Here is a 14,511-nt window from a genome sequence, read left to right as displayed (position 1 = left end):
TGAGGTTAAAATGCAATATGTCCTGCAGCCCTGGGACCCCCTTGCCCCCTGCTCCACATCCTGATTCCCCAGGGCAGGAGGACGAGGCAATTAAGAGGGTAATTAATTACATGAAGGACAGTGTCTGATGTTAACCCTCTGCTCTGGGATCCAGTGCAACAGCAAAGACAGAACTGCAGGGAGTGTTCCACCCTGGGACAGCACTCACACCAGAGGCAAGGCTGGAGGAGTGGTCAGGAGACAGGACTTTTTTAAAAAGTGAAAGAATTATTTAAAAAGAGGAAGCTTAGGGAAGATAAGTAACTGTTCCAGGCCCACAAAACCAAACACAGCCCTCCCTCAGTGACACACACTCAGAGGACACTGCAGAGGAGCCCAGAACCCACCGAGGGTGAGTCTCTGACTGGGACATTTGTGAATTGTGATTTAACTTTGCCTCAAACTGACTGGGACAAGCAGCTGGGCTGGCAGCAGGCTGGGAAGGGGCTGGAAATGTCGCTGTGAACACGCAGTGGGGTTGGGTGTTTCCAGTGTAGGAAGGAGACCAAGATGAATGTAATGCTATTACCTTAAACATGACTGTTTCAAAATGTACGCATAAATTTTATTGACAGTTTTCAGGAATTTCTAACTCTGCTTGATACAAAAAAAAGGTGCTTCCAAACAAGTTCTGTGCATCATTTCTTTAACAAATTATTTAATACTTTGTATTATTACTAGACACTGTTTTGACTTGTTATTGTAGGTTAACTTTAACAAAACTTGTTATTTTTATTGTGTTACTGAACTCTAACTTGTAAGCAGAAGAAATTAACACCGAGCTCAGATACTTGTGTAGCTCTTCTCTATTTCCTATTTCTTTTTCCTAGTGTTTCTGGTTAAATGCTACTGCTGCCAGGTGTCTGTAAACCCATTAAAATATTGTTACTGAGAAATACTTCCCTGCCCCCTATGAAATGAAACCGCAAATCTGAACTCTGCAGACCCAAAACAAGAGACACAAACCAGGAGGGGAAACAGCAACTGGGGCAGTTTGTGAGCACCACAAAATGTGGATTTGCCTCTGAAAGGTTTCCTTTCCTCCTTTACAAAGCAAAAGCCAAAAAATACCGGAATCTAATTCTTTCGTTAATTTAAAAATCAAGGAACTGAAGATGCAAAGGTAAAACTTCTCAAACTCAATCAGGTTTGTGCCTCTCCCCGCACCAAAGGAAAGCTCCACAGGGCGCTGGGGCTGCGGCAGAGAGAGTTTGGGGTTCTCCATCCAGCCCCGCTTGTGCTGCAGCCGAGGTGTCCCAGAACCGAACCGGGCACCCCCAGCACTGCGGGCAGGGCAGGGCAGGGCAGCCCTGGGCTCACACAGGCGGGAGGGATCGGCCCCTGAACCCGGCAGTGCCGGCACCGCACAGCCCCGGGACAGAACATCCCCTGGGAACGAACATTCCCCAGGGGCTGAACATCCTCCAGGGCTGAACATCCTCCAGGGCTGAACATCCTCCGGGAACTGAACATCCCCCGGGGACCGCACAGCCCCGGGGACTGAACATCAGCCAGGGACTGCACATCCTCAGGAGACGCACAGCCCCAGCCCCAGCACCACACAGCCCCGGGGACTGAACATCCTCCGGGGACTGAACATCCTGCGATGAGTGAACATCCTCAGGAGATCGCAAAGCCCCTGGACCACACAGCTCCCGGCAACTAAACGTCCCCAGAGGACAGAACATCCTCCAGAGACCGCACATCCCCCGGGGACCGCACCACCCCCGGACCGAACAGTCCCTGGGGACTGAGCATCCTCCGGGGACTGAGCATCCTCCGAGAACTGAGCATCCTCCGGGACCAGACCGCCCCCGGGGACCGCACATTCTCCGGGACCGCATATCCTCCGAGCACCGAACATCTCCCGGGACTGCAACATCCCCCGGGGACTGAATATCCCCCGGGACCGCACATTCCTCGGAGACTGAACATATCCTAGACCGCACATCCTCCAGGGATGGCACAGCGCTGTCACCGCACATCCCCTGGGGACAGAGCATCCCCTGGGGACAGAACGTACCGCACATCCTCCAGGGATGGCACAGCACTGGCACCGCACGTCCCCTGGGGACAGAGCATCCCCTGGGGACAGGACGTACCCGGGACCGCACATCCTCCAGGGATGGCACAGCGCTGGCACCGCACGTCCCCTGGGGACAGAGCATCCCCCAGCCCCTCTCGCTGTCCCCGCGCGGGCAGAGGAGCCGCAGCAGTGACCCCAAGGCTGCAAAGGCCACGGCGATTTCCACGGGATGCAAAGCAAAGGGAAAACCCGTCAGCCTGCAGCAGGCTGTGACAGCAATTCCTTCACCACGCACCTGAACAGGTGCCCTCAGGTGCCCTCAGGTGCTGCAGGACACGGACAGGTGGTACAGGTGAGCTAAAACGGGGAGGAACACTCAGAGGGGGTCACATAGAGCTGGATTCACCACCCCACACAACCCGCAAACAAAACCATCCCCAGTTCTCCCAATGCACCTGAGGAACGTGTCCCACACTGTGACAGGCCACACAAACCCCTCTGTCCCTGGGGACCTGACAGACCCTCAGCAGGCTGACAGACCCTCAGCATTTGGTGTCTCCTGCGTCTCTCAGGGAGCCCAGGGCAGAGCGGGGCAGCAGGCAGGAAACCAGGATGGATGAGGATCCACATCCCTCCCTGGCCAAGGCCACAAAGGGTGGGGTCCTCCCTGGCAGGGGGCACAGGCTGTGGAGGTGAATTGTCCTGAGCTCACCCACAGCCCCACCAGCACTGCTGCACCTGCCACCTGAACCTGCAGGCGTTTTCTGCTGAACAGGGACCAAAACCACACTTTGGAGGGGCGGAGGTGCCACCAAACATGGGAAAGCTTGTGGTGTGCCCAGAGCTGAGGGGGAGGCAGGCGGGTGCCACACTGCACACACTTTGCATACACACAGTGCAGGCACACACACAGTGCACACGCACACAGTGCACACACACAGAAGTGCACACATAGTGCACACAAACAGTGCACACACACAGGTGTGCACACACACAGTGCAGACTCACACACACACAGAGGTGCAGACAGACAAACACAGGTGCAGACACACACACAGAGAGGTGGAGACACAGAGTGCACACACAGAGTGCACACACACAGTGCATACACACAGTGCAGACACAGTGCAGACACACACACAGAGTGCACACACACACAGTGCAGACACAGATACACACTGCACATACACAGTGCACACACACAGAGTGCACACACACAGTGCAGACACACACAGTGCACACACACACACAGAGTGCACACAGAGTGCACACACACACAGAGTGCGCACACAGTGCGCACACACAGTGCAGATACACACACAGTGCACACACACACAGAGGTGCAGACACACACAGAGGTGCAGATATACACAGTGCAGACACACATACACGCTGCACACACACAGTGCACACACACAGTGCACACACACACAGTGCAGATACACACAGTGCAGACACACATACACGCTGCACACACACAGTGCGCACACACACAGTGCACACACACACAGAGGTGCAGACACACACACAATGCACACACACACAATGCACACACACGATGCACACACACGATGCACACACAGTGCACACACACAGTGCACACACACACAGTGCACACACACACAGGTGCAGACACAGGTACAGACACACACACAGAGTGCAGACACACACAGGTGCTGACAAAGGTGCAGACACGCACACAGAGGTGGAGACACACAGTGCACACACACACAGAGTGCACACACACACAGGTGCAGGCACACACACAGTGCAGACACACACAGCTCTCTCCAGGCTCCCAGCCAGGCTGCACAACTCCAGCAGCAGCTCAGCCTCCACCACGTTAAGCTCATTCAGCAGCTCAGAACACACACACAAATAACAAACTGAAAGTAATGCCCAGTTAAGCACCTAAAACAGGAGCAAAAAAAAAACCCAAACCAAAAACCATGAAGGATAAACAAAGTGTGGCAAAGAAAAATACAATTCACTATTCATTAGAGAAAAAGGAGAAGAGGAAACTAGATAAATGGTTAAAGTAGAAAAAGTTCCCTCAGAGCTACTCCTCAGAAATTCATGGTATTTCAGGCTATCAGATGTGTTACTGAATATTGCAATGGTCCAAAACAGAAAAGCCCATCCTAAAATCCTTTGTGTTAAAACAATCTAGAATTTTATTAATTTTGAAAGATTTAAAATTAAATGCATGTATTGATTCTCCACAATTCTCACAGTACAACAGACTGGGGAAGTGCCCAGCATTCTGTCTCAGAGGGCAGGAAACTGAAACACAACAAGCACACGGCATCAGATCTGGGGAATTTGCAGCCCAGATCTCGGGGATTTTCTGCCTTCCTAAAAAAACGTACCACAGCTTTGTGCTGACATAACCCCCCAGCTGAACTCTGCTCACCTGTGCTGCAAGGCCTGTGAGTCAGTGCTGGCTCCATGGGATGAGCTGGCTGTGTGAGCCAAGGGCAGAGGGCAGGATGCTCCTGAGAACAGGAATATCGGGAGTCAGGGGTGACTGGGGTCCTCAGGGACAGCAGCACCCTGAGGTCACCATTGCTCACACTCCCTGAGATGTCACCTGAGGTTGATCAAAAGATCAACCTGCTGCAGTTTTGTGAGCACCTTCTCCAGAGTCAGAAATGCCTCTGGTTTGTCTGCCAGTTGCATACGAGGTGACAACTCCCTGTATTTAAACAGAACAGATAAAAAAGGTGACCTCAGTAATTTTATATTTAATGGAGCCCTGGCAGGTTTCCGTTGTTACTGATTTAAAAGACAATAAAAATCTTAGTAAGTTTTACTCATGACCAGAGAAACCCTACTTGCCTCAATTTTCCATTATAATTGGGGCAGACACGGCAGAGCTGCTCCTTCAATTACTTGTATATATCATATATTGATGTTCTGTATGTAGCTTAAAAACTTAAGCACTTCTCTACAAGTCACACATGGAAGAAATATTTCCTTCAATAACAACCTTCTCCAAAGGAACAAATAATTACTTTTTTCAAGCACCTTAAAAGTTTTAAGAAACAATTTTGTGTACAGAAATAACACTATGGATTCACAGGGCCAAAAGGGGCAGACAGGAACCCAGCTCTGTGCTCAGAGAAGTTGCACAATCTGACAAATCCCTGCTCCCTTTACACCAGTGCCTCTGGGAGACAGTCAAAGGCAGGCAGCAAACTGCTAATCATTTCTTAAATTTTCATTTCTCTCTCTTTTCTGCAGAAAACAGAAGCAGAAGCTGACAGTGCATCATCTGGAATCTGCAGCTGTCACTGGCTAAGAGACTGTGCACAGGCAGAGGAGGGTGTGAGCCCCAGGCCTGGGATGCTACTGCTGCCCCAAGGGGGTCCACAGGAGCTGTCCCTGCCTGCCCCAAGGGGATCCACAGGAGCCCTGCTGCCTCTCCCAGGGTGAAGAGCTGCAGGGGCTGCCAAGGAGCCTCAGTGGGAGCAGCCCCTGCCCAGGGAACAGCCTCTCCTCCAGTACCTGCCCCTGCTGTCCCTGCCCTGCCAGGGCTGTGCCCACAGCACTGCACTTGCCACATGGATCTGTTCCATTCTTCAAAGCAAAACAAATTTCTTTTACCTTCTAGGGAGAAATAAAGCTTTGTCAGGGATTTGGGCATCAGCTGAGAGCACATCACCTCCCCCAGTGCCTGTTTTACACAGACACAGCCACACCAAGAACTGCATCACTGCACAGCTGGGAGCTGCCCTGGCCCAGCTGGGGCCCCACCAGCTGAGTGCATTTGTTCACAACACAACAATCCAAAACTGACTGAAAAGGCTGAAGCCTCATAGCAGATCAAACTCTCAATTTCTTTTTTTTTTTTTTTTTTTTTTTTTTTTTTTTTTTTTTTTTTTTTTTTTTTTTTTTTTTTTTCTGTTTGTTTCTCCAGGGAGAGGGAACACCACAATGCAAATGAAAGGCACAGTCCAGTTCAGCACCTCCAGGAATGTCAGCAACTGCACCAGCGACAGCAGGATCAGCCAAGTCATCTTCCCTTTGCTCTACACCTTCCTGTTCCTGGTGGGGATCACTATGAACGGCCTGGCAATGTGGGTCTTCTTTAAAATATCCAGTAAATCCAACTTCATCATCTTCCTCAAGAACACTGTCATTTCTGACCTCCTCATGACCTTGACTTTCCCATTTAAAATCCTCAGCGACGCCAAGCTGGTGTCCTGGGTCCTGAGAGGGTTTGTGTGCCAGGTCACCCAGGTTGTGTTTTACTTCACCATGTACATCAGCATCCTGTTCCTTGGTCTGATCACTGTAGACCGTTATCAGAAGGCCACCTCCCCATTCAGAACAACCACCCCACGGAGCCTCCTGGCTGCCAAGGTCCTGTCCACGGCCATCTGGGTGTCCATGTTCGCTCTCTCCCTGCCCAACATGATCTTAAATAATAAGAAGAAAACGCCCAAGAGTGTAAGGAAGTGTGCTCTCCTCAAATCAGAGTTTGGCTTGGTCTGGCATGAAATTGTGAACTACATCTGTCAGCTCATCTTCTGGGTGAACTTGGCAGTCATTGTGGTGTGTTACCTCCTCATCAGCAAGGAACTGTACAAATCCTACAAAAGGACACGGAGCACGGGGAAGGCATCCAAAAAGACTGTCAACCTCAAGGTTTTCATAATAATCGCTGTGTTCTTTATCTGTTTTGTGCCATTCCACTTCACCAGGATCCCCTACACCTTGAGCCAAACGAGAGATGTGTTTGACTGCTCTGCTCAGAACACCCTGTTCTACCTGAAGGAGACCACACTGTGGCTGACGTCCCTCAACGCCTGCCTGGACCCCTTCATTTACTTTTTCCTCTGCAAATCATTTAGGAAATCCTTGCTGGACTTGCTGTGCAGGCACAGGGCAGTGCTGGGGCTCGGGGCACAGCCCAAGGAGCAGCAGGAGGGGGATGACAGTGATGAGACGCCCCTCTAGAGCTCAGCCCTCCCCACGCCCCTTCCTGCCCTCACAGGGCTATAGAGGGAGGCAGGAGCACAGAGCCATGAGGAGTGCACAGGACTCCACCAGCTGCTTTAGAAACAGTCCTGCAGATGAAGCACCAGCACCCTGGAACCACTGCCTGGAAAAATAAAAAGCTTAAATAACAGAGGAGCTCCCCTGCCCCAACCTCCACCCTGCCAAAACAGGAGCTCCCCTGCCCCAACCTCCAAAACAGGAGCTCCCCTGACCCCAAACCTCCAAAACAGGAGCTCCCCTGTCCCAACCTCCACCCTGCCAAAACAGGAGCTCCCCTGCCCCAAACCTCCAAAACAGGAGCTCCCCTGACCCCAAACCTCCAAAACAGGAGCTCCCCTGCCCCAAACCTTCAAAACAGGAGCTCCCGTGCCCCAACCTCCACCCCTCCCAAAACAGGAGCTCCTCTCAACCTCCACACCTCAGAACTGCTGGGAGCAAGTCTGAACTTAAAGCTGGAATTGTGAGGAAAAACTTAAAACAGAATCATGAAGTGCTACAGATGATATAATGAACTGTAGAGGTTTTGCAGAAATAGCTGAACTCGGGCCAGAGTAGAGTCCATGACAACACAGGATCTGAGAAATGCAGATAAAATCCACAGGAAATGTGATTTTTCCATACAGGGGGTTGTCACCTCGTATGCAACTGGCAGACAAACAGAAGCCAAGGAGAGGAGCCATTTGTGCAGATTTTTGGTAACAGAATAACACTTTGCTTATCTCATCCTGTGCTTGCAGTTCCTAATCCATTGACCAATAATTAATAGTTGTATGTCAGAGGAAATTATTTTATAATCAGGTTTATCTTGGTATGAATTAAATACCCAAATCCTTCCTTGTACTACATAAATAAACAGAACTGTATGTTTTCACAGAGAACATTATATTAGAGAACATACAAACACTCATCATACAGTGAGCTTGACTTGCACAATACTGAGATCTCGGGGAAAGACAGACTCGTGGTAACTTCTTTACTGATGATTAAGGGCAGTTTTTTGCACTACACAAAAAAACTCAACCACTTCCCTTTTTGCACTTGGAAAACTTGAAAAAAAACCACCAGGGAAGTGTTTTCAAGTACATGACATTTTGAGGTATCACAGCACTTGCACATGGAATAGATTGTGGGCTATTGGAATAAATTGTGGTTCATTTATCAGCACCGCAAACAGCTCCAGTTGAGCAGTTTGTGTCCCCATCACACAGGAGCCCATCCTGCCAAAGCCATGGCCTGTGCACCTTCCTGGGATGTGTCCCTGCCTGCCAGGGCACTTCTACAACCAAATCCAATTTCCTGAGAGTTAAAAGGCAGCTCACTTGCTGGTCACTCACTGCCACACTCAGCCCTGGGCTTTGTGCATCTCTGACACCTCACTGGGGTGAATTCACCCTGCCACAAACTGCTGGGGGCCCTGCTCCAGCTGACACCATCAGTGACTGGGCTCCACCACCGAGCGCAGGGCACCAGGATTTCCCTGGGAACAGTGTCCAGCCCCCCTGAGTGTGTCCCCCAGCAGCCCACAGGCCCCAGGCCAGTTCCTGTAAATGCCCAGGGAGGGAAGTGCCAAATGCCCCACTCCCACCCAGTTCTCACTGCACACATTTTTTTCCATCTACACATGGAGAGAAAGTGTCAGTTCCCCAAGAGCTGCTTTCCCTGGTCAGGAGAGCTGTCCTAACACACACAGACCTGCCTGTCCCCCAGAGCCACCACTGGTGGGGGGTGCAGAGCTCCCTGGGACCTGCTGACAGCTGGGAGCAGCACCAGGAGCTCAGCTTGGATGAAAACTGCCATGGACACTAGCCCTGGGGCACTGCAATGGGCTGGGACACCCTGACATGGTCCCCAGTGGGTGACAGGAGGCAGGTTGGGGAGGCAGGGACACATCACACTGGTGACAGTGCTGGGGTGATTTAACCCCAGCCATCCCCCAGGCTGTTTGCTCTCAGCACCCATTTAACAGTGACACCAGCACCCACATTAACCAAAACATCCCAGATATTGATGCACAAACTCCCTGCCTCAGCTGCAGCCTGAGCACCCCCCGGAGCAACCCACCCCTGCCCCAGGCAATGTCCTGAGAGGAGCCACTGCCCACATGTCCCTGAGCCCTGAGCCACACTGTCACATCAGCAGGCAGCAACAAACCCCACAGACAGCTCTGCTCCCAGAGAAATGCACCCAATTCCAGCCCTGTACCCAACAAACACCATCAATTCACAGCTCTCCAGGCAGCAGCTCCTGCCAGGCCTGGGGGTAGCTGTCAGCAGCACAGTGCATCCCCTGGCTACAGGGGCCACAAAAAACCCAGGAATCCATTCTGGAGAGCCAAAGGCAGGCTCAGGTCAGTAAGAGCAGTGCAGGGACATCACTGGGCACATCACTGTGAGCTGAGCACACACTGTGAGGTGCCTCTGAGCCACTGGCAAGGACTGGTGCCACCCTGAACATGGAATTCACACACAAATAACAACGAGGAGACACATTTGAGGGTTATCCTGGAATGCTGTCAGGAAACACTCTGTGCCTGTCCATCCCACCAGCCCAGGTCTGCCCCAGGCACGCACAAACCCAGAAATGTGTCTGCCTTGAGAGGCAGGGTCAGGTTTCCTTTCCTGGTTTAGGAGAAGATGGTGTGCTTTCTCACACAGAGCAAAGGGAAGAGAAAAGCAACAGCAAACAGCAAAGAGGCGCCACATGAGAATGAGGAAGGAAACCACAGACCAACAGAAAAAAAGTCTCATCTTTCTACACATTTCCCCACTCTGAGCACTTTGCTGGAGGCTTCTGCTGGTAGAGGAGCAGTGGATGAGACGGGGACAGGACAGGGACCTCTGCAAGAGCTGCTGCAGCTCTGTCCAGGTACCTGCAGGGTTGGGGTGTTTGGGGTTGGGATGGGGTGTTTGGGGTGTTTGGGGGTGTTGGGGGTGAGATGGGGTATTTGGAGATGAGATGGGGTGTTTGGGGGTGTTGGGGGTGTGATGGGGTGTTGGGGGTGTGATGGGGTGTTTGGGGCTGGGATGGGGTGTTTGGGGGTGAGATGGGGTGCTCAGGCAGCTGGAGCTCAGGGCTGGGAGCCCCCTGTGTCCATCTGATCTTGGAAATGCTGCCTAAAGCTGTGCTGAGAAAGGGAAAGAGTGGGTGTTTGGAAAGAATTACCAGAAGTCACTTCCCCAGAAGTGGCTGGCCTTTGGGCTCTGCCATTTCCATTCAATGCTAAAATACATTTCCATGGAAAGACCAAGAGTGCTCCAGGCATTCTGCTCTTACACCCTGCTATGACATTGCCCCAGGGTAACCCATACTCCAAAATAAGTATGAACCTTTTTAACTCTTCAGTGGATGTTAGCTTATAAACTATTTAAATTTCAGCAAAGGTTTCGATTTTCCATGAACCAGAAATGAAATTGTGTTTAACACAGCTCAAGTTCTGTGTTTATTGATGCAAACTTGCTGTGACTGTAAGGAATGTGTAACATTACATACAGAAGGTTGTGTTTTGTGTTTTGTGCGTTTTTCCTCTTCACCCAAGCCTGTCTCCAGCGATGGGAGACTCTGCAAACACGAGCAGTGCTGGTAACAGCAGTGGAGCAGCCTCCCCTGGCCAGTGCCACCGTGACACCACCATCACCCACGTGCTCTTCCCAGCCCTCTACAGCCTCATCTTCCTACTGGGGCTGGCGCTGAACAGCCTGGCCTGCTGGGCCTTCTTCCACATCCCAAGCACGTCGACTTTCATTGTCTACTTGAAAAACATCTTAGTTTCTGATTTTATAATGACCCTGATGCTCCCCCTGAAGATCCTGACAGACTCTGGCCTGGCCCCGTGGCAGCTCAAGGCCTTTGTCTGTCGGGTCTCGGCTGTGATATTCTATGACACCATGTACATCAGCATAGTGCTGCTGGGGCTCATCGCCTTCGACAGGTTCCTGAAGATCGTGAGGCCTTTTGGGAAGTTCTGGGTGCAAAAGCTGGCCTCAGCCAAGATCCTGGCCAGCCTGGTCTGGCTCTTCTTCCTTGCCCTGTCCCTGCCCAACGTGATCCTGTCCAACAAGGCAGCGACGCCGCAGTCGGTGAGGAAATGTGCCTCCCTGAAGAGCCCCCTGGGGCTCAAATGGCATGAGGCTGTCAACTACATCTGCCAGTTCATCTTCTGGACCGTCCTCATCCTCATGCTGCTGTTTTACATAATCATTGCCAAAAAGGTGTACGAGTCTTACATGAAAACCCAGCAGAAAGGCAACAGGAGCGAAAAACGCATCAAGGGGAAAGTTTTCATCATTTTCACCGTGTTCTTCCTGTGCTTTGCCCCCTTCCACTTCAGCAGGGTGCCCTACACCCTGAGCCAGACCGGTGCCCGCATGGAGTGCCGCCTGCAGAACCAGCTCTTCGTGGCCAAGGAGAGCACCCTGTGGCTGGCGGCCACCAACGTCTGCATGGACCCCCTGATCTACCTGTTCCTGTGCAAGCCCTTCGTGGAGAAGGTGCTCTACAGGAGGGTGAAGGCTCTGCAGAGAACTGCCCACACAAACCCCAAAACTGAGCTGGACACACGAGTGTCTCCTACTACCGAGTCCTGATTCTGCAGCTGCTCGCTCTGCTCTGCACCTACATAGGGAACTTGAAAAACAGTTTGGTTTATTTCTGCTGAAGAACTCAACAGGGGGTTTGACAAGTAATGTTAACACTCAATAAATGCAGCAAAATGGGTTTTCTATGTACACTCACTGCACAGCCTTTGTGGGCAAAAGGCTCTTGCTACCTAAGGCAATCCACAATAATTCTATCTGCTTTTAACTAGAACAACACACTTGCCATTCACTGAGCAGCTTACTGACTGCAGCAGCTCCAGAGGGGAATTCAGCTTTCCTTGGGAGCTGTTGGCTGTGTATGTCAGTAATCCCTGCCCTGAGTGTCAGCCTGGCTGCACACCAAGGGAAGGGAAGAGGAGGAGCAGAGGGAAGGACACGGTCCCTTGCCACCCCTCCTGGCCTCTCCCACACATGGGATTGCTTTCCTGGCACCCACAGTTTCCCCATCCTTCCTCTCTGCTCCCAGCAGGACTCTGGGGGAGGGCAGAGGGGCAATACCCCGGGTTCCCCCTGGGCAGCTCCTGGTTGGGGTGAGCAGAGCACCCAGGGCTGCATCCCCCACAGAGGGGCCCCAGAGCCACCCCACAGCTCACCAGGAGGAGCCCAGAGGTGTCCCCTGGGTGGCACCTTCACCCTCCCCAGTGCCAACAGGGGACACTGAGCCTCCCCAGGCAGAGAATCCCTCCCCACCCACCTCCCCAGACTGCTCCCAGAGCTCTCCCACAGGGACAGTGCTGCACAGAAACCACCTCCTGATCCACAATCCTGGAATTTATGTCCCTATCTCAAGACAGCAGTTCCCCTCATCCCCAGCCATCCCTTCTCCCCCAGCTCTCCTGCCAGCTCTGCACTCCCTCACACAGTGCCAGACACTTTGATCACCACTTGACTGCTGTTTTTAGAAATTCCTTGTTTACAGCAGCCTAATCCAATCCGGCAGGTTGCCCCATGCAGCTTGATTTTTTCCAAGCTGTTTCAGATTGCTGTGCATTAATTACATCACTGTGCATTAATTACATCTGCCTCTGGGGCTCCCCAGCCTCTGCCACATGGGGAGATGTGTGTCTTATTTAGCAACTTCTACCTCTTAAATCCCCTTCAGCAGGCAGGTTACACACCTTCCACAGCTCTAACACCCCTCCTAACTGGGAACTGCACTAATCTCCAACCAGCTTTCAACTGGTTCTCAATTTCCCTATAAATCAGTGTTATCTCAGCCACTGTCTACCTCTTGGATTAAATGTTGTTGTATTAAAGGCTCTCCCCACACAAACATACGCTGTTAACAGGATTAACTCTGCTCCTTTAGGAAAAGCAAATATAATAATACTGACTAGCGCTTCAGTAACTGCTGAGAGGAACACACAGGAGGCTGGGAACGTTCCTCTCAACCTGCTGGCACAGGGTGACAATCAACAGAGGGGCCTGAGCCAAACCCTGGGAGAGGAGGGTCTGTAAAGCAGCTGTGGCTTTCCACAGAGCAGGTACCCACTGAAATCTGTGCTCCCAAACCTGCACAGAGTGGGGAGGAATTGAGGACAAAACTCTCCATCTCAGTCCTCCCTTTTCCTCTGAATCACGGGGGTGCCAAGGACTCCCAGCACTGGCTGCAGCCAGCTCCGCATTCACAGAGCAGTGTGGCACTGAGAAACTGAGAAGATGCTGAAGAACAGAAATTCCTTTTATTTTCTGATTTCTGCCTGTGCTGGAGGTTCATCCAACGCTGTGCACACACACTGGCAGCTCCCACAGCTCAGCCTGTGTGTTGGGGTGGGTGTAACCACAAAATGGGATGAGTTGGTCCTTAAATAAAGGGTGTGCCAAAGGTTTTCTGAGGAGTCTTACTCATCTGTTTTTCGGCTGTTGCTTCTTAGGTGGGTAAAAGGGAGGCAAAGCTACCAAACTCTGTGGCAAAGAAGTGAAGGTGACTGCAATGACAGAGCACCTGCCTGATCCACTCAGGGAAAAAAAGCCCCTGAATTTTAGCACTGGGGGTTTTGTAAATTTTTTTTCTACAAAGTTCTAGGTCACTGCCTCCAGATGGAGTAAAAATCCCATCAGTTCAAATGCCTCAAAGTTTAGGTCTCTGTGTTTTAAGGCCCACAGAAATAGCCCGGTCAGTATTTTGTTTAGGAAGTGATCACACGGAGCCGTGTTTGGAGAGCAGATCTGCCCTGGCAGGAGCCCCAGGCTGCAGGCAGGAGCTCAGCAGTGCCATGGAGCTCCTCTGCTGGGCTCCCACATTCCTTTGGGGCAGCCAAGGCATTTATGGAATTCACCAGAGTTTGCCAGCATGTTCAACACAGCAGTCACCATTTTCCCAAAGCTGGAACGTGCTGAGCAATCCCTCAGTGTCCCCTGAGCCAGCAGCTGGGCAGGACAGCAAACCCCATCCCCAGCTCCCCTGTGCTCACTGCAGCCCATCAGTCTCACCGTGGGGCAGCAGCAGGGCTCCGTTCCCTTCCATGGCTTGTCCTCAGTCCTGACAGCCCAGAAATGAAAACTGGCACGAGGCTTTGAACCCAGAAATGACCCAGGCGCCAGGCTGCCGTGGGCCAGCTGCACACAGAAAGCACTGACACTTGTCCTAAACATCTCCACAGGTCACTGGGTTCCTGAAAAGGGAACTACAGGGCACTCAGCACGTGAGTTTAATAGGAAATCACTCATTTGTGTACACAGAGGCTTCTATGAAATTTTTATTTCACTTGTGTTCCAGAAAAAGGAAGCATTTTATTCCCTCAGCTAACACATGCACCCTCCAGTCTCTGCACTGCCTCTCCCCAGAGGGACAGCGTGGCAATTCCTGAGTGCCCAGAGACATCCTGACCCTTGGCACAGCTCCAC

The 14,511-nt window shown here is 51.7% G+C and overlaps 2 protein-coding genes across 2 annotated transcripts; both read left to right on the top strand.

The window, feature by feature from the left end:
- The first annotated feature begins 338 nt into the window (after positions 1 to 338).
- On the top strand, positions 339 to 7,250 carry P2RY12 (purinergic receptor P2Y12). The gene is made up of 2 exons (XM_083868797.1): positions 339 to 391; positions 5,985 to 7,250. The coding sequence occupies exon 2, from the start codon at positions 6,002 to 6,004 to the stop codon at positions 7,025 to 7,027; it is 1,026 nt and encodes a 341-aa protein (XP_083724923.1). The 5' UTR covers positions 339 to 391; positions 5,985 to 6,001; the 3' UTR covers positions 7,028 to 7,250.
- Positions 7,251 to 9,844: 2,594 nt separating this feature from the next.
- P2RY13 (purinergic receptor P2Y13) lies at positions 9,845 to 11,652 on the top strand (the record flags this gene model as incomplete). Its single annotated transcript, XM_083868234.1, has 2 exons — positions 9,845 to 9,934; positions 10,605 to 11,652. Exon 2 carries the CDS (start codon positions 10,618 to 10,620, stop codon positions 11,650 to 11,652), a length of 1,035 nt encoding a protein of 344 aa, XP_083724360.1. The 5' UTR covers positions 9,845 to 9,934; positions 10,605 to 10,617.
- Between the last annotated feature and the right edge of the window lie 2,859 nt (positions 11,653 to 14,511).

Source organism: Zosterops lateralis, assembly GCF_965231275.1.
Source record: "Zosterops lateralis genome assembly, chromosome: 10".
Classification (NCBI taxonomy): Eukaryota; Metazoa; Chordata; class Aves; order Passeriformes; family Zosteropidae; genus Zosterops; species Zosterops lateralis.
The sequence above is the reverse complement of the archived record's forward strand: the minus strand, read 5'-3'. Positions and strand labels throughout refer to the sequence as shown.